The 27,764-nt window shown below is 36.8% G+C and overlaps 1 protein-coding gene across 2 annotated transcripts; it reads right to left on the reverse strand.

Annotated features, from left to right (window-relative positions):
- Positions 1 to 349: 349 nt before the first annotated feature.
- On the reverse strand, positions 350 to 27,705 carry DNAAF3 (dynein axonemal assembly factor 3). Of its 2 annotated transcripts, none has more exons than XM_072426107.1 (12): positions 27,583 to 27,705; positions 27,386 to 27,466; positions 21,060 to 21,199; positions 17,413 to 17,506; positions 14,841 to 14,998; positions 13,144 to 13,320; positions 10,779 to 10,901; positions 8,703 to 8,825; positions 8,104 to 8,305; positions 7,251 to 7,365; positions 4,917 to 4,991; positions 350 to 3,901 (listed from the first exon to the last, which is right to left on the reverse strand). In XM_072426107.1, exons 2-12 carry the CDS (start codon positions 27,459 to 27,461, stop codon positions 3,733 to 3,735), a joined length of 1,452 nt encoding a protein of 483 aa, XP_072282208.1. In that variant the 5' UTR covers positions 27,462 to 27,466; positions 27,583 to 27,705; the 3' UTR covers positions 350 to 3,732. The 2 variants fall into 2 exon arrangements, 1 of the variants encoding a protein (XP_072282208.1); XR_011922722.1 differs by having other exon boundaries at positions 3,762 to 3,901; positions 7,251 to 7,319.
- Between the last annotated feature and the right edge of the window lie 59 nt (positions 27,706 to 27,764).

A 27,764-nucleotide genomic window follows, 5' to 3' on the forward strand; every position in this document is an offset into this window, starting at 1 on the left:
GAGAAAAAAAAAGGAGGAGGTTTCAATGTTTATGAAGTAGAATGGGGTTGTGACATTTCACTTCTCATGTAAGCAATTTAAAATTAAACATATACAGCCTATTATATAAGGTTATTATTATTAACCTTAATCCTGATGTAAAGACCATTTCTGGTCAATATTAATGGAAATTTGGCACCAAAAATCCCTAAGAAAAAAAAATAATTATAATCCGAATCATAAATACCAATTTATTAGTAACTCAAAACATAGTTATCACAAACAATGACATTGATAATTGATAACAATGACAATGACATCCCTATATGATGGGTTTCCAATTTATTAGCTGAATGCAACTTCTCTATGCATCTGTCCAGTTACATAATAATAATACCTTGACAGAAGAATTTCCTTTGCGTAATTGCAGGATTGCCCGTTATCACTTCTGCTATTTCACTTGACCATTGAGCCTCTGACTGGAGCAATGGGTTTTATTCCTGTTAGATTCTAATACTTTCCTTATACAAGCATCTCCATAAAACATTGTGGTAAGGTTTCAATATCTAGGCATAATGCATAATAAAACCTGGTGGTGTTTGCTATTGTTGGTTGTGGGTTAAACTTTAGTTAAAAATGATTACATTTTGAAAAACATAGATCTGGAAGATTCTCAACCAGGGAATGTTTTAGTGAATGTCAGAATCACGGTTTATAAATAAATCCCTTGAATTATTTTTATTTAGCTTATTTTTACTTGTTGGGAAAAAAAACAATTATTTTTCTTACCAGCTGAACATTTTGACATTATAAAACAGATCTCCAAAAAAATAAAACATTAATGGCACTTTTTTGGAGGGGGAATATTTTTTCATTTTAGTAGCGTTTTCATACATTGCTACATTAAAAAGTTACAAATCTGGTCAGTGCCCACAAAACCTTCATTATTCCCCTACTTTGAGTTTTCATATACCGCTACAGTGGTAACGGTTTCAGGTTTTGTTTTTTTTTGCCGCAATTTGCCTTAACAAAATGAAATAAATAACACAAAAGGAAACAATAGTGTATGGTATAGAAATATTTTATTATTTAAAACCTAAACCAAATTCCACCAACATAATAAATAGAAAGATAAATAACTTTATTAGTTTCAAGCTATTTGCTCCACAAACATTAGAACCATTTTTCCTGTGGGCATAAAGACTATTTAGCTAACTGTACAATTAAATATTTCAGTAGTACAAAACTATACAGTTAAATTCAAAATATTTAGGAAAATTTATATTTTAAACAAGAAGTCAATAGAACAAAATTCATAGAGCCTATGAATATCATATCTAGACTGCATATGTAGACTGTGTACTAAAACTATAAGCAGAAGCAAGTGGAGGCTCTCTTTAAATTATGGTTCCTCAACTCCCTCAGTTATCTTTGTCAGCAAATGCCCTTTGCCTTACTGTTGCCTATATATATTTTTGGAGGGCTTAGTCTGAATTCACTGCAGGACATCTCAATAATGCATCTCTAGAACATTACAAAATACTAATGGTTTGTGCAACCTTCTGTAAACAAGAAAGCACCTCAATACAAACAGCTAAACAGAAATCTAATGAAGACTGTTGTCCACAGCCTTCCAATGTGGTAACTGAACACAAAAGTTTATGTTGTGTTTTTAGAACATAAAATGAACTGAAATTTCCTTAATGGTATGCCAACTGCAAGAAATAAGCTCCCCTACTCTACACAAAGCTTACACAAGAAACTTTTCATTATACATGAACTTTAACATTTCAAGCTCCGTAAGGTATATATTATTGGGTTCCTTTGTTTCTGGGCCCCTGGGGGGTTCAGAAAAAAAGCCCAAGCAGTGACTTTAAACTAGGGTTAAAAGACCAGGGTCTTTAGCTTTGGATAGCATGGGGAAAATCAGGTTTTTTGTTGCCTGTGACCTAATTGACAAACCTGTTTTCCCTTCCTGTCCTAGGTACACAGCAGGAAGAGAGTGGAAACTCCAGATTTTTTACCGTTATTCAGGGGGCTTACTTTGGAGACACCTGTAAAATGCTAGATATCTGGATGTCATGATGATCAAGGGCATTAATACTCATTAAGTCACCAACCTAGAACTATCATGCATATCAAGGCTCCCAACCTCACATATGGCATGCCTGTCCAATTTGCTTGATGGAGAAATCCAAGGATGGGCATAACCTTCAAGCAGGTAGCAAATCAGAAGGACAGATCATGAGAGAAGGCATGTATATACTTTACAGGCAAAACAAATTTAAATTTTGACACTGGCCTCTTGAAATAGAGAGAGAACATGGCCAAAGAATGTAGCATTTAGCTACAGTGATAAGACAGAATGGGAGCACAGAGTCCCCTGGGATACATATGTCATGCATTTCATGAGGCTTCTGGCTGCTCCTTGAGTGCATGCGCAGAAGAAGCTTTTTCTTTAATCGGAAAAAAAGAAAAGTCCAGCACTGGCCCCCCATCATCCACCACAGGCTGATCCACCACAGGCTAAAGGTGCGTACACACTTCCAATTTTTATCGTTCAAAACGAACGATCGATTGGGCAAAAATCGTTCATAAAAAAAGTAACCAACGACGCCGACGAACGAGGAAAGCCGTTGGAAACGAACGACCGGACCGGCGGATCGGATTGGACGACGATCGTTGAACATCGTTCGTGTGTACGATCGTTCGTTGATCGTCCATGGTCTGAGCATGCGTAATGAACGAACGTTCGTTCACTTTCCTGTCGTGCACATAGTTCCTCTATCGCTCAAACGATCGTATCTATTGTGTGTACAATATCTACGAACGATCGTGTCGTTATCTCTATGTGCAGGATCGGTGCTATACGATTGTTCGTAGATATCGTGCAGGATCGTTCGTCGTTGGTTTTCCAACGATAATAATTGGAAGTGTGTACGTAGCTTTAGTCACCCGATCTTGTACCTGGTTAGCGTGAGATCGGGTGATGTAGGCAGAAGGCAGAGGAAGGGCAAAGAAGATTGTAAAGGTCGACAGATGTGCAAAAATAAAAGTGATTTTTTTTTTTGTTTGTTTTTTTTTAGTTTATGTCCACTTTAATTAACCTGCATAACAAAGTCACACACACTGGTGTTCACCATCTTTTTACCCCACAAATCTAATAGAAAGAATATTTACCAATTCCCATCCTGTCAGATGCAGGGAGTTTTTTTTACCCCAGTCTTTTGTTGCATTTGTTTATTTTTTAATTTAGTAAGCATTTTAAAATCCTTATAGAGCTCCCTGCAGTAAATAGGCGGATCCTACTTGCTGGGTGAGGTATACATTAACCTTGAATATTTTGAACTTATGTAAGCTAGATTGGTCAGTGTCCCCTTGATAAAATATTTATGTGTTCTGATCGGGAATAAATAGGCTGCCATTGACAAACATCTGCGCTAATTATGTAGTCTTCAGTTTTTTCTAAAAAAAAGAAAAAAACACTTTCAGAACAATTTTGCAAAATCAGAACTGAAAATTTCCATCCTTTTTTAAAGTCACTACTAAAACCAAAGTGCATATATAACAGTCATTGGACGACCAAATGGTTATCAGTGGAAACTTTTGTAACAGGCTAGACTGAATTAGGGACAAACAGAATATTTTGGCATTTCTATACACATTATTCAACAGAATGTTATATGGGTAAAAGGGACACATTATTAGAAGAAAAACTCAAAATTTGTAAGTCAATACCATGCATAGAATATTTTATTGTCCATTTTTCTCCTCTAAACAATCCTCCATACGTTCAAAAGTGGCAATATAATCCCTCTTCCAATCTATATTTTCTGTAGTTGTGAATCCTGCATCCTTTGCAACTTTGGACACTATGGTAACATAGCTTTTAACTTTGTCCACATGTAGATCCACCATGAATCTGGAAACAGAATACCAGAAAACATGATTTAGGATTACAAACTATTTATATAAAGCACACAAAACCAATGAAGCCTAGTCATGATTGGAGAGGCAGACAGGAAGCAATAAGTGGCAGAAGTGAGGGAGGAATACAGACAGAGTGGTACAGAGGACAGAGGTACAAGGCAAGTTGAATCTAAGGGAGAGTGGGCACAAGAGATTTGTCTCACTTGTAAGGTCATGTATGAATGGATAATGCTCCCTAATGGAAAACAGGCATGGGCTAAAGGCTGTGGACCATTGAGATCTGGGCTATAAGCTTCAGGCCATTGAGATCTGCGCTCTATTTGTTCACAAGGCTCATGTGAAAGGGAAATCCTTTAGCAAAAACACAACTCTCTTCTAACACACACACACCTAAAAAGATAAGAATTAACAACCCTAACGTTCAATGGAAACAAAAGGGCTTTGGCAAATTCTAAAAAGAAGTTATAATTGTTGAGCAGCCGACCCAGAAGTTAGAGAGAGAACATTAGAGAAGGTCAGAAAGAAATGTGCATTGCTTTATTTAATTTAAAATAAAAAAATTGTTCACGTTTGACCCGAATGTGCGCTGAATATGTACAATAAGCAATTGTAATTCTACAAATGGTTGTTTCTATGAACATAGGCAGGCATAGTTCACTGCCGTTTCCATAAGGAAACCCATTCTGAAAAATACCATGAAGCCATTGTTTGTATTCATTTAAATAGGAAGTTGTAATGTTGTATGAAAGTGAATAAACTAACTAAATATTGGTCACTTAGGACTAACATTTACTTTAGATAACCATCCTGAATGCTTGCATCAGGTCAGTCACTCACTAAGTTAAGTATTCAGGGTTAAGATGGAGCCAATGTTAAAAGCAAGTCATAAATGTTTGCTCTGTCCTCGTCAATTTAATTTTACAAATGCTGCAGTGCACAGGCTGCACCTTACCCTGTAAACATTGTAGAAATTAATTTGGAAAAATATTACCAGAAAGTGTCCTTACTTTGTAAGTTCCACAATAAGTGTTGCTTTTCTGGCAGTGATCTGCTTGAATTCTGGATTCAAATAATGAACCATGCTGGAGAAAAAAAATTAAACACATATAACTGTACACTTGACTATAATCCAAGCGCTCTAGGATTTATACAGATGAACAAAACCAGCATGGTTTCAGGTAGACTGTGCTTGTGCAAGTTAAAAACAAAACTTTGAAAATTCTTCTAAATTCCTTCAAAGGGTTACCTCCTAAGCTGTGTTAGGCTGCCTCTTCATTCCCACTGACAGGAAATACTCAGGTATACAGGACCCATTTTATGTCCTTCCTATATTCTCCTGCAGTCTCATTTTATAGGAAAAAAATGTTATTGGCATTCCTTTAAAAGTAGTGAGACATTTATTAAGTAAAACTAGTCAAGCTAAAATTACACTATACTATACTATACAATGTAGGTGGATTGTATTAAGCTCAAACCACACACAGCTAGTGCAAATGTGCTAGTGAAAAATTAGTCATCAAGTAACCAGCCCTCCCCCCCCCCCCCCGAAACTTTGTTCCAACTTTGTAATACCTACCCCTTAGTATGTCCCATTTTTCCATCACCTTTGTATTATGCTCCAGTAGTCCAACGCCCCTCTAATGATACCCATCTTTTTAGTAACCACCCAAAAAACAGCTGGGCGGGGGTTACTAAAGAGTGTCTGGTGGTACTGTCAGCTAAAATGGGCTGGGGAAACTACTTTGAATGGGGAAGGCAAGGTATGCTTTCCAAATATTCTGGGGACAACCATGAGTCAGCTTACAGCGGCCATCACAATATGAGGTTTGTCACCAGAATATATGGAAAGCACAATCCCAATGACCAAGACAGGACCATTCAATTTCTGAAACCGGTTAGTCATCTGGATAGTGGATATTACAGCAAGGGGTCCAAAATAATAGAAAAAAACAAAAATCAAATGCTGCTCAATCTGTGGTTTTCATTTTTTGGCAAACTTCATAATGCCAACAAGGTAAAATACATACAATTGTATTTTGTTGATGTTCAGAATAATAGTAGTGCGTTTTAAAAAGTTCACTAAAGCTCAAAATCCTTATATTAGCCTTTTATTTCCATACACACAAACGCATTGGGAACACTGCACATTCTCTTCCAAATTAAAACAAATAAAGAAAAGGTAATGTTAGGCTGTTAAAAAAAAAACATTCACTGTATAAACTAAAAGATTTTGCTTTTCTTTGAATGACTAAATATTTAGTTGTAAAACCACAGTTTCTGAAAACTGCTGCACATCAGTGTTACATTGAGTGGACCCAACTTCTGGTACCTGTGATCCAGGGATTGGGCTGACCACTTGTTGAAACACCCATAGTATAAGAAACATACCCATATTATTATGCTTGCACCACCATGCTTCACCATCTCTACAGTATGCTGTAGCTTGAATTTAGTGTTTGAAGGTCATCTGACAAACTGTATTGCCCCTGGGCACAAAAAAATCAATATTGCTTTCATCAAACCCCAAACGTTGAGTGATTTTTCTTTTTAGGACAGTCAATATGTTCTTTGGCAAACTGTAACCTCTTCAGCACATGCCTTTTTTTAACACTTGGATCTTGCAGGGGCTTTTTGTTGACAGCTAGGCCTCACAGGCGACTGTAACAATACTCACAAGCATTTGATCTTCGTGGAGCTGATCATTGGCGGAGTCTTTGCCATTTTGGCTATTCTTCCATCCATTCAAATGGCACTGCCATTTGAATGGGTTTGAAATCATTTTGCCTGAGCAGCCTATCATTTTCTGCCCTTTATGGGTTTCCCTCTCCAAATTATTAATCAACGTACCCTGTTCTTCTGAACAATGTCTGGAACAACCTATTTTATTCAGATTTGCAGAGAGAAAAGCACTATTACCAGCATGTACAACATTTGCTGCCTTCATTAAATAAGGGTCGTAACAGACACCTGTTTTTTTCACAGAATGAATGATCTCACTAATTGAATTTTACACTGCTGTTTTGAACAACCAACATTTTCTCCCCCAAACTTTCTGTAAAGGAGTAATACAACATTTTATACATTTTTCTCATGTTTTGATTCTGGAATAGAATGTGCAGTGTTCCCAATGCAACTGTGTGTATGGAAATAAAAGCTGCTTGTATTTTGAACACAACAGTAAAACAGAATTACTACTAAATATTTGGGAGGATGGCTCAAATCCCCAATAGGGTTACCCAATGGTTGGTGGGGAATTTCAAAGCAATAAACTAAAGAAAGTTAAACACACAATTAAGACATAAAGTAAAGACTAAACCTGAAGTATCAACCCATTTTGTTACCTGCAAGAGAAGTAGACCAGGTTGAAAAGATTAAGAAGTTTGCTTCTTCTGTGAAGTTCATTGACCCAGCTGAGAGGCAGAAAATATATCTTAACATTGTCAATCTTCATAAAATCTGATACAGAATAAAAATAAATAAATAAGATTACAGGACCAAGTTGTATGCATGCAAATAAAAAGATATACTCAGCCCTTCACTTACTTTCTACACAATCCTTCACAAACTGCTCATGCCTGTTGCTAAATCATTTTAAAGGGTTGGCCTTTTAAAGCAATTTAGTGCATGCTTGGGCAGCAGGGTGGCTCAGTGGTTAGCACTCTGGCCATTGCAACTCTGGGTTCCAGGTTCGAATCTCAGCCAGGACACTATCTGCATGGAGCTTGCAGGTTTTCACCGTGTTTACATGGATTTCCTCCAGGAACTACGGTTTACTCTCATGTTCCAAAAACATGCAGTTAGGTTAATTGGCTTCCCCCCAAAATTGTCCTTAGACTGTATTAAAGACATATGACTATGGTAAATCATTAGATTGTGAGCCCCCTCTGAGGGACAGCTAGTGACATGACTATGGACTTTGTACAGCGCTGGGTAATATACTATATAGCACTATATACATACTGTGTTGTAGACATAATAATGCTTTACCACTTTTTTATGCTTTAACTAATTGTAGACACTGGGCTTGCAACAGGCGCATTGTAAAAAATAGGACCAAATTTACAGGGTGTTTGCATTATGCACTAGTCTTCCTACATTGCATTGAATCTTGCAATGGGGCACTTTCACCTTGGGTACAAGGGGATTTAGTTCTAGAATGCATGCCAAATATATTTTATAAGCAAAAAAAATTACTAGTTTGGCTGAAATCCTCATGATCTGTACTTCCATTTGTTTTCTCTCGGATAGTAGCTTCGGGTATAGGAGCGCCAGATTCATTACAAGCATTATCGTCATCTGCCTCATCTTTACTCAGTACTGGTGGAGAGTATTTCTGTCCAGTGACCAACTCATGAAACATTGATGTGATGTTGAATTTTGACAGATCTTGAGCAGTCTAAGAAAGATAGAAAAAGCACAACTTAAAATCCTTAGGCTAGAATGCTTTTTAAAAGTACAAAATGTATCATAAAAAGGGTTTTGCGCAATATAAATATAACAGTTCAAAAGTAATAATCCATTTATGGAAACACACACACACGTGATCCACAGCTGGTGGGCTTGCAGAAACTATATATGTTTAAGTAATTCTCCTACTGATGGGTTTACATAAAACCTTCCAGAATCTGCAATTCGTAGAAAATATTTTTAAAACCCTGAACCACATAACTTGTTAAAAATCTGGGGGGAAAGGGGGTATAAAGTGGGATAAAAAAAAAAGGGGGTAGTGTTTTTTTCTTATTCTTTCTATCTTCATAGACCTCAAACACCAGAAATCAGACATAAAATCTAACCTTTGTATGCACACCATTGGCAGTCTTCAGCAAACTCTTCGCTTCAGTTTCTATGCCATATGCTATGTAAGGACTTGTAATGATGTCTCCCCAGTAACCTCGAGCACGGACCTTCCCACATCTCTAGAAAAGTCAGAGTATATTTATGCAATTTAAATGACATAGATATAACCAAAATGACAGCGAACTCCGCCCCAGTAGATTTTCTGAAGTATCCAAATAATCAACAGCATTTGCCTTTTAAAAAAAGATCATTTTTCATCTTCTAAATTTCCTAGGGCTCCTATACAAGTATTTCACCAGGAAACAAATAAGAAAATAAAAAAACATGTATATGAGATGCAAAGAGTGCCAAAATTCACATCTCTCTTCCATTGCTTAAGGCCCTCCAGACGCAGTTGCACTGACCACTTTTTCATGTAACATCTTGTTAAGATGGGGAAGAAGTTGATGAATGGGAATGTCTAGAGCAGCAGTCGCCAACCTCTCAGACCTCACGGACCACTAAATTCATCATTTTAAATCTTGCGGACTATCAATATGAGTTTTTTTGAAAAGATAAATACATTTGTAAAATCATCATCCTCTAATGGTGCCTGACAAGGACTGTGGAGACTCCGATTCATTGATCAGCTCACAGTTAAGTGAAGCATTACTATTGTTACTATTATCATTAGTTGCATTATCTTTGGTATTACTAAAAAAAAACAAAATATTTGTTTGCTTTTTCTCACTCATTATGGGTTTATTTCATTCGAATCTAAGACCAAACAAGAAGTGATAGTTATTGAAGTCAAACTATTTAATTTCAATAAATATAACAAAAGAAAATATAAAGTTAAGGTCATACTTACCTAAAAGAGCATCTGAGAAATAAATAAAATAAAACAATCAGAAGAAAATCATTATTCGCGGAGCAGGGCGATTGTTGTAATGGTCAAAACAATACTGAAGCATACAGCTCGGCAACGGCTGCCTCATACAACTAAGGACTACACTGACGTCACGCTATGCCTCCCTTGTTTTTCTGTCTCTAGTACAGTTTATAAATTTAGAGCAAAATAAGCTGAAAATTGTCATTCAGAATATAAGATTATATTTGTTTTAATAATAAAATTGCAAATATTGTCCAAATTTTTCTGTGGACGACCAACATGGACCACTGGCCTAGAGAAATACACCACAACAAACTTACTTTTTAAAGAACAAATTACGGGGTCATCATCATTATACATTTTACATCTTCATGTGCATCTGACCTAAGCATGTACATGCATATGTAATCGATCAAATGCTCATTTCACAAAATAAAATATGAATGAGGATGACAACCACAGAGCTTGTTCATTCAGAAGGTGTTTGCAGTGGCAGCTCACAAATTACTAGTAATGCAACACCCTTTCTCCCTGAATTAGTTCAAGTACATAACAGCAACAGTACCAAGTAACCAGCCAGTTCTAATATGTATAGCTGATCCAAAGAAAACATCATAGGTTTAACCTTGGGTCTCAGGCATGCGGATGAGTCAGTATAAGAATCACGGCATTGCTACGGTTTTATAAGCATCATATACATATAGTGGAGGCTGCATCCAGGCATGGTCAGTTCAACTTTTGGTCCTATTCCTACACTCATTTGATGTAGATCCTGTTCTATATTCTGGAACTTGTCCTGAGGAAGCAGTGATGTTTTAAACGGTTAAATACATAGATGATTGTTTATTGAACAGGCTCTGAAAAATAGGCAAAATGCATCAGCATATACACCACTCATCCATATATTCATTTTATTATAAATCGTTTGGAATAAATACATTTCTGTTCTAACACAAATTTGAAATGTAACTGTATTGAAAGTACTGCATGTTGAGCATAGCCCATTTTATGGGTTTAATTTTTTTTTTTTTTTTTTTGGGGGGGGGGGGGTTTCTCTCTGAAGAAACATAACATTTTGTTGGAGTTTTTTCTTTAAAACCATGCAGAAAATAAATGAAAAAGTATAGCCAATGAAAAAATAAAAAGGAACACACAGTAGTAAAGTTATCCACAACAAAGAGGCTAAGCTTTCAATACTCACATGTGTCACAGTCATGTGGGATGCCAGGGTTTTATTGGGGACATCATAGATTCCTTCCCGCATCATGAATGCAATGCCTTTCTCTCTCCAACGATTATATTCCATAGCATTAATCACTGCAGCCTACAAACAAAAATAAATGAAGACTTGGAAAAGAAAAATTAAATAAGAAGTAAAGGAAGAAAAATAATTCATATGAAGTTTATAATATTCCAACCAAAATAGTTTCCCCAAAAATTTTTTTCTTTTTGAAATGTTTGCACAACCAAATATTTCCAAAACAAATATGGTTTTAATGATGTATAATAAAATTAATATTTTTTTTTACATACCTCAAGTACACAGTTGAATGATACCACATTGAATAAAAGGCACCCATATGCAATACTAGGATATATAGATAATTTGTCAGGTTTTGTTACTCTGCTTACACCCTGAAATTAATTATTAATCCTTAATTCTTTATCGGTGGGTACGATGGGGAAACTCTCAAGCCTAGGCACCTGGGTTTGCAGGACAGAGGGCAGAGACTTTACTAGAAAGCTGTCACAGATGCAGCCTTTGACCTTCAAAGTGACACTGATTATGTCTCCTGCTTGGGCAATACTGCTGAACCCTGAGGTACACCTGCTGGGCTTCTTCACCAAGCGATCGCAAGACACTGAGTTACGATGCCCCTTACGGGGCATCTGTGAATTATGGAGTGTATGTTGTGCTGTTTAACACCCCTATGTTAAATAAATTTGTACATGTAACTCATTAATGAAATTAATCTTATTTGTTCCCCTTCAGTCTGGTAAATATATCACTGGAACCATTTTGTGATTTTTTTCTGATTTTCTACAACAAAAAATGTGGAGTTAATTTAGAAAAAGTTAACTGGAAGGAACGGCACTCTGTTCATAAAAAAAAGCATTTTCATGTTACATGCCATTTTAGGATGCCAGCAACCACCAACACACTGGTCCAGCTCATAGGATACGGTCACAGATTTGGCCCTGGAAAGAATGTCTGTAGTGAGTGACATAGACCACTATCACAGTCCAGTCCAGTACCATTTGTACCTCAAAAAAGGTTAAGGTTGTAATGTAAAAAGGTAATCTTTGAATACACGGGTCTATTATGAATTTACCACCAGCTTTTGAGTGAAGCCAATTATATATTAATAAACAGTATCTATATATTGCTAACTAATTATGCAATGCTAGAGGTTGCAAAATGACAGATACAGACAGTGACACAGGAAGGGGAGAGGACTCTGCTCAGAAAAGCTTACAATCTAGGTGGGGGGGGAAGCAGCACACAATAAGATGGATATATAGCTCCTAGGAGTTAGCCTACAGCTTCCTCCCCCCTAGTTTGAGCATAACCCATGGCCAAAACTAGTTTCTGTGTCACTCACTGTAGGATACTGTAAACCCACCTACTTTTTATTTTTTTTTTGCCAATCCAAAAAAAAAATTACAAATGAAAAAAACTGCAGCTTTTTTTGCAAGCAAATAATACATAAAGCAGACAAATACAGGAGGATTTATTGGTATCAGTAGTTTTGCTGACCAGGAGGAAGAGAATCTCTGACTTGCCTACAATGTAATGCAGGATAAAAAGGTCTCATTAGGAATGATGGCATATAATAACATTTTTTTCCCCAGCATTAAACCCTGTTCTCTACAAATCTGTAAAGGCTGCAGGATAACGGCAAGGCACGTCCACCACACAACCCAAAAATTTGAAACAAGGATGCGGTAGATGGTTTATTAAGGAAAAAAAATGGTACCTCAATAAATAAATGTTCATCTTTAAAGTATGTGTGTTCATCAAGTAAATGAGCAGTCAGTGAGCTTAGTAAATAATATGCAATGTTTGTCTTAATACCAGGTGATATAAAAAAATGTAATCATGTACATTCATGAAAGATGAACAACCTCATTTACTAGTACACAGCCTTGTAAGTGTATAGGGCCTAGCTTATGGCATAAGAAGCCCACAATTTTGAGTGACTAAGGTTTTTAGTAACCCTACAGAACTCTCAGTTCAGTAGGATGAAGAGGTCATAGCATGCAGCCTTACTGCCTCCACCACCTAGTGCATAACATGGTCGGCCATAGTCATACACAGCCTATTGCCTAATGAACAAAAAAACGATCAAATGCATCCTTACAGGGCCCTAGGGAAGTCTAGGGAAATCATGCTTTTATATGGAAAATTACAAACCCCACTGCTCAATTTAAACATACTAATTCTTCTTAAGGCCCACTGAGACTAGATAAAGGTAGAAGCAGGAGAAAACTAACAATTCCTTGCCAGAAAACAATTTTGTTATATGGAAAACACTCCAAAACCTACCCAGGGCCTTAAAACTTACCCCACGGTCATGCAACTTCATATTTAAATCCCAGTCATAGGCTCCTCTTCTTGAATCATATCTTCTACCCAAATACTGACGATTCTTCACATCCCAATACCTTTCAATAGGGAATTGCTTGGGTTCTGGAGACTGCCAGAATTTAAAGATGTATTCTAGTTCATCGTGCTCTTTAAACTAAATGAGGATAAAGATGAAATACATGACCATGATACATGTGTTAAAATTGAGAGGATCAAAAACATAAGCCATATATAATGTTCTAATATCTAGTATGAATCTCAACAGATTTCTATCAATTTACTGTGCATTAAGTATACACAAAGATTATTTCTTTACATTGAAAATAAATATTATATATTCTTTATATTTCTATATATTTATGTAGAGAAAAAAAAAAAACCACTTGCATTTTTTTTTAAATGGTTTCTATAGGCTGGGCATCCATTTATAATAAGGGTATAAAAACTAAGCATATTTTGTAAATTAAAAAAAAAAAAAAAAAAAGCTGATTGGACACAATTAAAGTAAACCATAAGTGAAAAACATTTAGAAATAAAATGAATTCAGCACCGTTCAAACAAAAGGAACATAAAATATTGTCCAAAAGTCACTGAGGATGCTACAACATGTTTTCAGATGGGGAGAAAAGCAGCCCACACCTAACTAATGTGTGTAAAATAGGCCCCTGCCTTTTAGAATTGCAACACAGAGCACAGACAAGACTGTCAGTGTGTATGTAAAATAGAGAATTTATTAAATATATATATTCTCAATCTCTCAGTCATGGGTATATATAAATTATTGCCCTGTCAATTTGCCCTAAATTTGTCTATTTATTTGTAAAAATCTATTGCATTTCCTATTGTCTATGATGTTCCCTTATGACAATTGGCTATGGGGTGGTGGAATAAGTCATTGTATTATTATGCACTGAAACCAAAAAAGGAAAAGGGATTCTAATCACTGTGGGCAAAGTTTCAGTTGAATTGACTGGGGATCCATTTATAAATACCCCCCTGTTGGGTTAGCACAATTTATTTAATATCAATTATGTCTCACTAATAATAATGCTTTACCATAATAATGTATACCATATATGAGGTCATCCTAAAGGAATGCAGCATATCCTTTAACTGGTATCCTTATAAAAATGCTGGTTAAAGGATGATCATTGGTCAGTACTGGTCAAACACTGGCCATTGTCTTAGTTCCTTGGTAGTTAAAAACACAGTGCCATACCTAATTAACTAGTCTTGACCAGAACTAACTGTATGCAACATGTTTTTTGATCATCTGCCAAGCCATTAATTGGGAGGACTCCTTGGATGAATGCAACTCACTTCTGCAGCTAAGTATTTTTGTTATATCTAAATCTGTTACCGCATTTTTTTTATCTATCTGTCTTTATTATTAAATAGTATATTCTTTCAAGTCTTTGTGTCATCCTTCTTTGTACACTTCAAATTCAACCCATCAATATTTGCATAAACTGTCACAAATTATATTCATGACATAACACCCCCCCCCCAAGAATTATTTAAATAAAATGTTCAAATTTAAAAACATTGAAATGTAAAAAAAACACCCTAAATCGTTTACAAGATTTTAGTAAACGAGTTCACACATTCTCCCAGGATTAGGATCCGGTTCTAAATAATTTATCAATTCACAATTCACCAGGGACACACACACACCTTGATACATGACATGTTCAGCTGTGGAAGAACCATCTGCTGGTACTCTGGATCGGTGACACAACGAATAAACATTCCACATTTCTCTTGCAGGTAGGTAGCAGTCTTACTACGAATAAGGCTATTTCCAAAAAGCTCTAGGAACATTTCACACTTTTCTGTAGACAGAAATAGAAGTAACAAAACCCAAAAAGTGAAGATTTGCTAATATGAAAAAAAAAACAAACAAACAAACAAAAACAACATATTTACTGGTATGCAAGTGTACCAAGGTTTATTTTTGACACCCTAAATGCACTTTTGCAACACACTACCATGCAACATGTTGCAATGCATGTTAACGCACAGCCATGTGTTGCCATGCTGCACATTAAAAAAAGGGAGGATCCATTTATTTTTTAGGTTTGTGCTGCATGGCAACACATTTTAGTCTAGCAAAACAAACAGTAGAAACAAGCCCTTGTTGAATGAAGTTGATCAGATTAAAATTTGCTCATAGTTCAACTTTAAAGTGACCCCTTCACCACAGGACCACTTAGAATTAGGCACATGTAAAACTACATCTAACCTACAGTCAGTGTGTTCAAACCCTAGCACTTTGCCACCACATGGCTACTTGTGAACTAAGCAGCCTAATAGCAGCAAAGTAAAAAAAAAAAGATAAAAAGTGACATGATTCATATGTGAATAGCATAGCTCTATAGTTTATATATCTTCACATAGATCTATTATCCCCATTTCCTTTAAAGGGCAAAGCTGTCCAGAAAAAAGGGATGGGAAATACAAATAAAAAATCTAGTCAAATAGGAAGCTTTTATTCAAAGTGTTCCCCCAAAGAAAAATAAAGAACTGCTTATAAAAGTGTTAGCTAGAGTTAGTATATTTGTTTGTCATTAGTAAAAAAAAATCCATAAAGATCACCATGTTCACCTTGTTAGATGGGGTGGAAAAATAGCAGGATTTCCCAGGAATAAAATTAGGATACAGAGAGGAAAAACAAAAATGGTTATGTTATTCCAAGTGACACTTCATCAAATGTGTAATTTTTGATGTTGCCCTAGTTCCACTATTAAAGAGTAAAATGCAGCACAGGGCACTTTTAGGATGTAGAGTATTATAGGAATCTGTACAGTAACACACGTAGGAGGCAAGTTGATAATGGGTTCCTTGTTTTGCCTATACTAAGAAAATGACTGACATCAGCTGGAGGTATAGTTTGTAAAATGGCCACATGAAGACATTTTACTTGGCCCAAACACCTAGGAGCCACTGTTGATTCAGATGCAAGATGGGAAAAGGCTGCAAAGAGGAAACTACATAACACTAACACTCTTGTAGACCCCTTTGGCAAATAAAACAATCTTTTCTGCAATACAAGCCAGATGTTGCTGCACCCAAACAAGAATACTCTACGTCTTATGGCCAGCTCACTCTATGGGGCACAATCAATGACCCAATCACCACTCCAAATGAAATTTCCTTAAATAGGACAACAACCTATAGGAAACCAAACTCTCTGCAAATATATACTGTAAATACATAAATTGCCTACTAATTGAGCATTTCTTAACCCGCATGCAGAAAAATTACCTGCATACAAAGCTTTATTGAAAGGACTGTTTCACTTGAATCTGCTCATACCACACATTTAAAAACAACTGTGATGGAACACCAGGGTCAAATTTAAGCCCTGTGGCACACATAGATGACTGTGACATAAGACAGAGGAGCCAAACCTACAAAACATTTGTCCACTTGGAAGCTGAATGAATCGATCTTCAAAATTTTTTTTTAGAGAGCTATCACCCAGTCTGTGTCATTTCCTTGATCATGCACATGACACAACATTCCTCCCAACCCAGTTCTGTGGAAAGTACAAAAGTGCACATTGAAAAGAATTTAGCTCTTAAAAATAAATAAATAAAAAAATGTGGTCTTTCATATTTAATATTTATATTTTTGGCTGGTATCCCAATCCCAACCCATCTCCTTTTACATTCTTCATGGTTTTTTTCCTACTCCTGAGCAAAACCTACTTACTAACGGACTATTTAGTTTATGTCAAAACTCTATCCCCAACCAATGTTCTATTATATGGTAAAAACAAAAATACAAGGTTGCTGTAAGTAAATTTGAGTGTCATTTTGGATCACGTACATTTCAAACCAGTTTTCCTATATAAATTCCTGATGGAAATATAAACATTTCCTCTAAGCAAACTAGATAAACTGGTATATGTGGGAAGAATACTTCCAGTGTAACTTATTACCATCAGGTTAATTAAAAAAGTCCAGACTGCATTTGTGTTGAGAAAACATTGGGTTTGATTTTTTAATGCTCTCCAAGACTGGAGAAGATACACTTTCATCAGTGAACCTGGGTGATCCAGCAAAACCTGGATCGGATCTGGTCCACAATTGAACATTTGCTAACAAACAACAAATGACTTATGAAATCCATTACAGATTTGCTGGATAACCCATGAAAGTGTAGACTCTCCTGGCCCACTGTAGGAAGTGCACAGGAAGTCCTTGTAAGTCCATTTGAACAGACATGTACATCTTCATTTTACCTTGTAGACCCATTTGTTCCGATTTTTCCAGTGCTAAAGTCAAAAACAACAATTGCCTTGCCAGCAGCTCCAGGTCACCCTCGATTATGAAGAACTAAAAAAAAAAAAAAAAAAAAAAAAAAAAAGTTAAAATATATACAAATAAAAAAATAAATAAAAAATAAAATATAATTTTATATAATATATATCCCACATCTGTGTGCATACATACAAAATAACAGTTTCCAAATCATAATTAAAAAGGATCAATGCAAAATGTGTTTAAGCATACAATGATGGGTTAAAGCGTAACTAAACTCAGAAATTTACCTTTACATAAAAGGGTAAATAACCCTTTTATGCTAAGTCAAGCTATACACGCGTACAAAAAAGCTATTTTATATTTCATTAGCGTTGATCTAAAGTCTTGCAATTATTGGCCTGCTACTCGGCGGGAAAAATCGGCAGGACGGGAGTCCCCATGTGTGCACAGTGAATCCCCTACATCACGCACAGACCACGCCCACTCTGATTCCAAGAACGTGCACAGCAGGGAGCCCAAACTGACACCGGACTCTGTGCACAGGGAATCCCTCACGTCACCCTGATGGACGTATGCTGTGCAGGACCTGCGCAGACCACACCCACACTAACCCTGATCACGTGCTGAATGGTGGCCCCCCACACATTCACCTCGTCAAATCTGGCCTTCTTTGCAAAAAGTTTGGACACCCATTTGGTAAAAATAATGTTTTTTTTTTTATAAGTGCAACATTCCATGTCAGGCATCCCAGGAGGCTCTTTCGAGCCTTTTCGTGAAAAAAATAAAAAACTTGCCAATCTCACGCATGCGCACTGAGATTAGCAAGTTTTTTTTTCCCACCTACGTCACCCGATCTCACGCCTGGGTCGGGTGACATGGGAAGAAGAACAGGAAGAAGAGACGAAGATGGCGGTGCGCGGACGGATGCCGGGACGACGCAAGACCCGAGGGAGGATAACTCCAGATGGATCGGACTGCCCTGCGGGATTGAAGGTATTTTTTTTTATTTATGCACTTTTAGCTTTAGCTTTTTAACAAAAGGTATAATTTAGGCTTAGTCTACATGGACTGTTTCCCCAGCATTTAACCTGAGGCTTTTAAAGCCCTTGTTTGAAGTCCCCATGCATTTCAATGGGTAATCTACACCAGGACGTTTCCTTCAGGCACGTTTTTGAGCTTTATCTTAAACGTTGCTTGCAACGTTTAAAAAATTAAAACGCTGGTAAATCGCGGGAAAACATGTCCATTGATTTTAATGGGAGCGTTTTCCTGTGTTTATGCATGCTAGAAATAGTCAATAAAAAAGCTTCCATTGATTTCAATGGAGGCTTTTACAAATGTTTTAACAATAGCCTGTGTCCTGTGTCACTATTCCATGTGTCATGCATGATTAATTACATGTACTATGCTGTTAAAAATTAACACCTATGCCTGGCACATGAGAAGATTGTCTGCCATTGTGTTTGCTTTTGGTGCTTTTCACACTGCAAATGATGTCATTCATTATCACTTGTGTGTAGTCATTGCCCCTGATTCATCAAGCAAAATCGGATTATCGGTCGCGCATTCGTATTAGCGATCCGGAATCGTGCGCGATCGCGCTATTCAACAACCGGAAAAGCTCGAGATTCAGGATGCGATTGTACGCGCGCCCTCGAGTCCCGGACCGCGGTAATCCGCGATCGCTGGTCGCGCGTATTATCGCGCTTCCAGCGATCGCGGATTTTAATGATGAATCAGGGGCATTGTCTTTAGTTGTGCTTCACTTTGCACTCTTTTCACTCTATTCTGTGTATACTGTTACATTTGTCACTGTACTCTTGCATGATCACATTATCACATGTATGCAGGGATCTATGTACTTCCTGTACTTGCAGAAATCACTTCTACAAAGTGCTAAAACGCTTGTATAATCGCGGTAAAACGTGCAAAAAACGCGGCATAGACGTTTTCCAGCATTTAAGAAAAGTGCATAAAAACCCTTATAAATGCAGTAGGAACGTTTACATGCCTTTTTACAAAACGTCCATGTAGACCCAGCCTTAGGCAAGAAAGGGGACAAAAATTCTCCAACATTAATATCAGTTGCCAAGCCCTCTAAAACAGCGGTCGCCAACCTTTTGGACCTCACAGGCCACTAAATTCAAAATTTTAAATCCTGCGACCATTCATATGAATTTTTTCATAAGATTAAGATTCATTAAGATAATGATCTTCCTAATGGTGTAATAGTTGAATTATTTTTGGTATTACTAAAGAAACGCTAAATATTTGTTTGCTTTTCCTCAATCATTATGGGTTTATTTATTTCGAATCTAAGATCAAACAAGAAATGATCAAATCAAATCAAACTATTTGATGCCATTAAATATAACAGTTTAAGAAAATACACAGTTAAGATCATACCTACCTAAAAGAGCATCTGGGAGATCAATAAATAAAATAAAACAATTGGATGAGAATTGGTTTTCGTGGAGTGGGGTGACTGTTGTAATGGTAAAACAATACTAAAGCGTACGGCTCGGCAACGGCCGATGCTGCGCCTCGTTTTTCCCTCTCTACCACAGTTTGTGAATTTAGTACACATATAGAGATGAAAATTGTGATTCAGAATAAAGGAATTTATTACAATATTATTGTTGTTTTATTATATTAAAACATAAAAATTGCAATTAATGTCCAAATTTTTCTGTGGACCACCAAAATTTTTTCGTGGACCACTGATTGGCGACCACTGCTTTAAAAATCATCAAATATTCAAGATATATCATCAAGTAACAAGGAAGTAGACATTTTGGCAATAAAAAATTTTTACTTCTGTAGGAGCATATTGGCCAGACAAAAGCTCAACTGAACTCTGACCTTATCAAACACACATGCTGTTGGTGAACAGCGTAGTTAACGAAAAGAACATAAAGAGGTCTGGATATGAGAGGAAAGCTAGCAGCAGTTCCAGTTGATATAGTTCAGCTCTAGTGGAAATTTTTTTTATGAGCAGATATTTTGAGTTGCAAGTCAAGACATATTCAAATGCTGACACTATTACTAGCCACATTGAGGTGCTGCGAACAGGAATTCCAAAAAAGTACACACACACACCCTTCCCGTTTTTCCCCAATTCCATGAAATGCTCAGCACCCTACCTTCTAACTATGTTAATTTCTCCCAATTTCCTTCTTGAACACCTGACAGGCAAAAGCTGGAGTTATTACTTTTAGAGGATGTCCATTATTCATCAATCAGTATGACTGAAGACCAGAACCAGGAAAAAAAGATGGCAGCACCCACAACAGAAAGAACAGAAAAACGACATGCCTGGTTGCAAATTTTAAGGGTCAAGGTTTAGTTCATCTTTAAAAAAAAATTGTATGTTTTACAATGCCAGAATGTTTATTATTTGAATAAAATTTTCTGTCATACCTATTACACAAAATCTAACCAACCCAACTTCCATTGTGGGAATGAACAGTAAAACACAATATTTGTGTACTGTTACTGTGAAGAATAGGACCTACATATGTACAGAGAAAAAAAAACACAAACACATATCATTGGTCATTTTAAGCTTACACATTACATGGTGTAGACAACTCATTTATTTCCATTGGATTGTTCATTAACTTACATGAAGTTTACGATGTGGCCACCGGCGAGCCTGACAGATTGTTTTGAGAAGATGTCTTCCATCACCACATCCCACAAGTAGAATATTCAGTTCAGGGACATCATCGCAAGTATTTAGGTACTGAAGGGTACTCTGTCGGCCTAAGAGGGGAATCAGACAAAACTGAAAGTGTATATATGTGGTACAAGCATATGCTTTTCAGTTTTTCAAGTCCAGTTATCTATTACACAAAAAAATTCACTTGCCAATGATTTTTTAATATATTTAGTGTATTTCAGGTCTGCTGAATCTCACGAAAACTACGTCAGTTTCACTGAAATGGCTTTAGTGCTTGTGATACAGGAATCAGAATAGACGATTTTACCAACAACAAATGTTAACACAGCATATTATTATCAATCCTTATTTAAACAGATGTTTTGCATTTTATATGATACATGTGGCATTATTTTCATGAAACTTTCATTTTTTTTTTTTTTTTTTTTTTTTTACAAGACATACATTTTCTTTTTTTTACAGAAATAGGAGTTCAAAAAGTTGTTTAAATGACCACAATGTAATTTGGTACGTTTGTGGTGAATATTCCCAGCAATAACAGAGAAGAAACATTACAAAATTTGTAAAACAAGCATATATTGCATATTTTGGTATTAAACTGGGGGACCAAGATAAGTATTGGGCTCCCCATATGGCATGCAAAACTTGTGTAGAGTGTCTACGTCAGTGGAAAAATGGAAAACTGAAAAGATTGAAACTTGGTGTACCTATGGTATGGCGAGAGCCCAAAAATCATCATAATGATTGTTATTTTTGTGCTGTGAATGTAAAAGGTTTCAAACGTTACAAGAAAAACAAGTGGGAGTACCCTGATTTGAAATCAGCAAGACGAGCTGTGCGGCATGGTGCTGATGTTCCCACACCAGTGTTCAGTACACTCCCTGATATTCCAGTATCAGACATAGAGGATATACAGGGTTTGGAGTGTAATCCAGGAGTTAGCAGTGGAAGTGAATATAAAGAAAGGGTTTCATCAAACCAACAGTTCTCCACAGAAAAGCTAAATGATTTAACACGTGACCTAAGTCTGTCAAAACAAGCATCTGAACTTTTAGCATCCAGGCTAAAAGAAAAGAACTGTCTGAGACCAGACGGTAAAATTAAGGTTTATAGGACAAGAGAGGTGACACTCCTACCATATTTCAGTGAAGATTGAGACTTCATGTACTGTTGTAACATCCCTGGACTACTAGCCCATATGGGATTACCAGAATACCAAGCAGAAGAATGGCAGCTTTTCAGACAAATCTGTTTTATTGCATAATGGCAACTGCTATGCATCAATTCAAATTGGTCACTCAACAACACTTAGATGAAGAATATCAAAATATCAAAATGGTCTTACAAAAGCTTTGCTATCATGAACACCAATGGTCCATATGTATTGATTTAAAAATGGTAAACTTCCTACTTGGACAGCAAAGTGGATACACAAAGTACCCATGCTTCATCTGCTTGTGGGATAGTAGAGCAAAGCAGAATCACAGGAAAAAAAGTGACATGGCCTCCAAGGTAAAAGATGAAAAAAAGTGCAGCGAACATCATTAACGAGTCAATGGTTGACAAAGAAAAAAATCATTCTCCCTCAATTTCACATAAAGTTGGGAATAATTAGGCAATTTGTTAGAACTCTGAATAAGGACGGTGATTGCTTCAAATACAATTGTAGATTCTTCCCTGGATTAAGTACTGAAAAAATAAAAGCAGGAATCTTTGATGGATCCCAGATTTGGAAACTGATAAATGATTCAAATTTCACAATGACTGATACTGAAGCTTCTGCCTGGCACAGCTATGTCATGGTTGTCAAGAACTTCTTGGGTAACCATAAAGCACAAAATTATGAAGAACTGGTACAAAACTTTCTCTTAAACCTAAAAAATTTGGGTGCTACTATGAGCATAAGGATACACTATCTTCTTAGCCAATTGCAAATATTTCCAGAAAACCTTGGCTATTTCAGTAAGGAACAAGGGGAGAAGTTCCATCAAGATCTAAAGGTGATGGAAGAAATCTATCAGGGCAGATGGGATAGATACATTATGGCAGACTACTGCTGGAGCCTTCAACGTGATTGTCCTGATCATCAGCATAAAAGGAAATCATGCAAACAAAGTTTTTCAATGACTTCTTTGTGATTATTTCTGTAAATATACTGAGTATAGAATATATATTGACATTAAGTATTTCAAAAACTTGGTTTTGTATATGTAGGCTTATCTAGTTTAATTTTCAAGGTTAATACGTGTTCTATGAGGTTATTATTGAGGTCATTTTTTCAAAAACTAGAGCCAATCCAGCAAAACCAATACCAAATTTGGAATTTATGCATACAACATAACCTAAAATAACTTTATCTGTTTGGCAAGAAAATGTTTGTTGACCAGTGTTATATATGCTTGTTTATTCAAAATGATAATACATGGAAAGGAAGGTAGATAAGGTAATAACCTGAAGAATGCAGATAATCCCTGCCTAAATTACCAGTTGCTCGATTTTGCTACTGTGTGAATATGCTCTTTGGTATTTTAGTGTCTGAGCAGTTTATCTCAACTCATTTAAAGTATTTGTATCAGAAGAGGACCTGTGAAGGACCTGTAAAAGAGGACCCCCTCCTATTGTGTGGTATTTCCCCACCTACTAGATTGTAAGCTCTTTGGGGCAGGGTCCTCTCGTCCTGTGTTACTGTCTGTATTCTTCTGTAATTTGCAACCCCTATTTAATGTACTGCTCTTCTATGATGCAAATATACTGCGATACACATAGTTAAGCATATTTATGAAAATGCAAAGTTTGCATGTTTACTAATAAACAATTGCATCAGTGCTCTGTGAAATAGCATGTATTGTGGTGGCCATACTGTAAATAAGTTTTCTTCCTGAATGTATTTTTAACACTTAGAAACATGTAAAGACAATCTGGGAACACTTTTTTTTTTAGATGTTTGTTGCATTAAACTCACTGTGACACAAAAATAAAAAAAATAAAAAAACTGACAGCAGCAGCATTACACATACCTGAAAGAATGCGATGTCTAGGTATTACATCCTTGATTTAAGGATAATGGCTAATGTACGTCTTGCCACAGTTTATATTTTCTACTGGTAAGTTAGAGCTATGTAACTATTCCTGGATTCTACAGAACAAAGTATCATGAACATGGATAATTTAATTAGTCTTTGTTAGGATTTACGACAATGCTGTCACAAGTTGCAGATAGGGATTATAGATGTAATATTATATAGTGTTGTTATATTTAGTTCTGTATGGCTATTCTAATCAATAGGTTACAGCACTGCTGTGATTGGATGCTAGGTGGTAAGCAGGTTCTTCTGCATGATCCATAAAGTTGAGATTACACCATTCCTGGTCTTTTCCTTCAATTTAACTCCCAAGTGTTTCTTCTTGAAGTCCTATAACAACGGTTTTAACCAAATTTTGCTTGCCATAAAATGGATTTCTTTTAGCAGAAGACTTATAACTGCCATCTCACCTAATTTTTTATACTTTAGGAAAAAAAATTGGACTTTAAATTGCCCAAAGAATAAAGTGTCTTTTTGGAATGAGTAACCTAAAAAGTTGAGATATTTTATCTTAGGCTGGGTCTACATGGACGGTTTTAAAAATGGATGTAAACATTCCTACCACATTTATTTGCATCTTTATGCACTTTTACAAGCGTGGATCAAAAAATATCTCTTACAAATGCCTATGATGCAATTTACCGCGATTTGCCACAATTTTACTAAGCGTTTAAAAAAGTTTTACTTTTAACCCTTTCAGGGAATGAGTACAGGGTTACACAAAACCTCTTACTCATTCCATGAAAGAGTTAAAAATGTGAAAAAATTAAGACCAGACTTTAATGTTAAAGTAATGTTTTAACCTCCCTAGCGGTCTAATTCAGTCCAAATTTCCACGCAAAAAGTAAATTGAAATTTATTTTTCATTGTAGGCTATAATTCTTAGGCATAACTCACCAATATTTAATACATTTATTATTAAACTTTAAATAACAAAACACAAAAATGTGTTAAAAAAACAATAACAAAAATATTTAAAACATGTAATGTAACTGTATAGTAGCACATATAATATATATATATATATATATATATATATATATATATATAAATAAATAAATAAATGATTCTTTGTATTGGACTCAATACAGCTATTTTGTATTGGAATCAATACAAAATAGCTGTATTGATTCCAATACAAAATTTTTGGAATTTCACGCCAATCCTCCCGCACAAACCCTGACGTCACCATCGATCTCATCTCTGCACATCGCAGCTGGAGATCGAGGAGGAACGACGTGTCCCCAGGACTTGCAAGGACCAGCAGGACGCCGGGGGTTTTTTTAGTTAAAAGCTACCCCGAGTGTGACTCGGGAATACCGATTTTTGCCTAGAAAATCCACTTGGTAATACCGCTAGGGGGGTTATATGTGTGTGTTTTGTGTAACTGTTAAACTTTTTTAACAGTTACACCAGATGTGAAAGGATGTTTCCCACGACTGCATTCATGACATGAGCACAGAGGGCAAATGAGGACTCGAGCAACATCAGGATTTCCCTTTCCTCAGCCAATCACAGAGAGGAGCTCTGCTATGCTTCCAAGAACACATACCACAGCTCTGCTAGGGCTGTGGGAGCATTTAAGAAAGCAGAGCTGATTGCTCCGCTCCATGATTGCCATTCAGCACAAGAGGTGAATGGGGACAAGTCTCCCTTTAAGTCTAGAGCTGAATGGCTGAGAAAAGGGAAACCCTGATGATGGCTCAAGCCTCAGGATTTCCCTTTCCGCAGCCAATCACGGAGCACTAGAGGTGAATGGGGAGACTTGTCCTCATTTGCCCTCTAGTGCCTGGGGATCCCACGCTGTCAGGAGTCACGCTGTGCTCATGTCACGAGTGCCGTGGAAAACATATTTTCATAACCTGTAATAAAAAAAGTTTAAGTTACACAAAACACACACATTTACTAAATTTTTTGTACCCCTGTACTCATTCCCCAGGGTGGGGTGGCGGAGATCTGGGAGTCTCCTTTTTAAAGATTCCCTTCCAGATTCCAAAGTCCTGCTAAAAACACCAGGGGTCAGCAAAGTTGTATGGCCATAAGGCCATTTATGGGGTGGGTGGGGGCACATTAGGCCGGACCCACCCTAATGGCTCCACCCACCACCAGGGAACACCCCCTGAAGTGAAATCCCACTCCTCCGTATGCATTGCGGAGGAGAGGGATGTACCTTCAGGGAGCTTTCCCTATTTACCGCGGCGGTGGAAGTATCAAAGCCGGATGCGGTAAATAGGGGAGCAACTGCAGGGGGGGCGGCACCAGAGCTCCAGCGGCTCTGGCTCCAGTAGTTCCTAACGCCCCCTGGCGGAGCTGCGGGTTGCCGGCCAGCATTAGGACGGATTGGCCAGGGGGCATTAGGCCAGGACGAACTACCCCCTAGGCCGTATCTGGCATAAAGGCTGGAGTTTGCCAACCCCTGATGTAGACCAAGCCTTATGGAGTCATGTTAGAGGGTCCAGTTTATGGCACTATTGCTGGTTGATACAGTAGTAATCTAGGCAACTGTGCTCTTTAAATCAGCTGCAGGTGTAACAGGTTACAATTTATCATTTGAATTATTGAAAATTATTTCAATCATTCCTCTGCTGTGGAAATACTGGGTTGCTGCACTTTACATCAGAAAAAAAATGTTTATAACAAATAACTTTTTTCACATTGCTTAAAATTAATTGCATGTCCAGCCAATTTTTTGTTAATATTATTATTCTAAAGAGCAGAAAGGGTTATACCCTCGGTTTATTTTTTGTTGTCTCCACCACACTAGAAGAATTTCCCCTCACTTCCTGTCCTAAAGGCGCAAGGAAATAAAAGAACATTTCTTTAGTGAAGAAGTGAACAAAAACTTCACCCCAGAGAGTTGTCACTGGAAGATGTGTCCCCACTGGAGGATTTTCCCAGACCAATAGCAATTTTTACAAAGTTAGATTTCTCTTTACTAGTTGTTTAGTGACAATGTGGTCACCAGGACAAATTAAAGAGGGGAAACCCCCCCAGTAGGGTCACAGCAACCAATTACAACTTGCCAGATGATTTAACCTTTATACATATTTTATCATATATATCCAAAAAGTAAACATTATCAATCTATATAATTCACTCTCATATTTTAGAATAGATTATAAACACCTGCTCTGTACGCAAACTGTTCTCAATATCCATGCACGTGGTTGGATAACTTGCACTCACAATGCATCTGCAGATCCAAAGCTGGACTGAATCCCCATAGAGTCGGGTACGCCTCTCCACTCTCTCCTGAAGCCATGGACCCTGATAATCAACAATAATATATCATCACATAAACCTTCTACACTTTAACTCCATATGTAGGAGCTGTATGCCAGCATATAGGAGGTTTGTTTTATCCTCAGTGATCAGATACTTACAGATCAAACGTGATAAAATCTTCCAAACACGAAAACCAAAACTCAACTTTCAACTACTCGTTTAAATGACCAGTTCAGCTTCTTGCAGCTCACCCTAACAAAGCATGAAGCCATCCAATAAAGACAGCATATTCATGATTGGCAGTAGCAATGAGGAATAGGAAGCGTTCAATGTAAAGCCG

This window comes from Pyxicephalus adspersus, chromosome 11 (assembly GCF_032062135.1).
Source record: "Pyxicephalus adspersus chromosome 11, UCB_Pads_2.0, whole genome shotgun sequence".
Lineage (NCBI taxonomy): Eukaryota > Metazoa > Chordata > Amphibia > Anura > Pyxicephalidae > Pyxicephalus > Pyxicephalus adspersus.

Coding starts and splice junctions, on each gene's coding strand:
- DNAAF3 (XM_072426107.1), bottom strand. CDS start 27,461: ATGGCTTCAGGAGAGAGTGGAGAGGCGTACCCGACTCTATGGGGATTC. Junction 14,999..17,412: donor GGAACAAATGGGTCTACAAG/GTAAAATGAAGA, acceptor TTCTGTCTACAG/AAAAGTGTGAAATGTTCCTA. Junction 7,366..8,103: donor TGAGGATTTCAGCCAAACTA/GTAATTTTTTTT, acceptor ATTCTGTATCAG/ATTTTATGAAGATTGACAAT.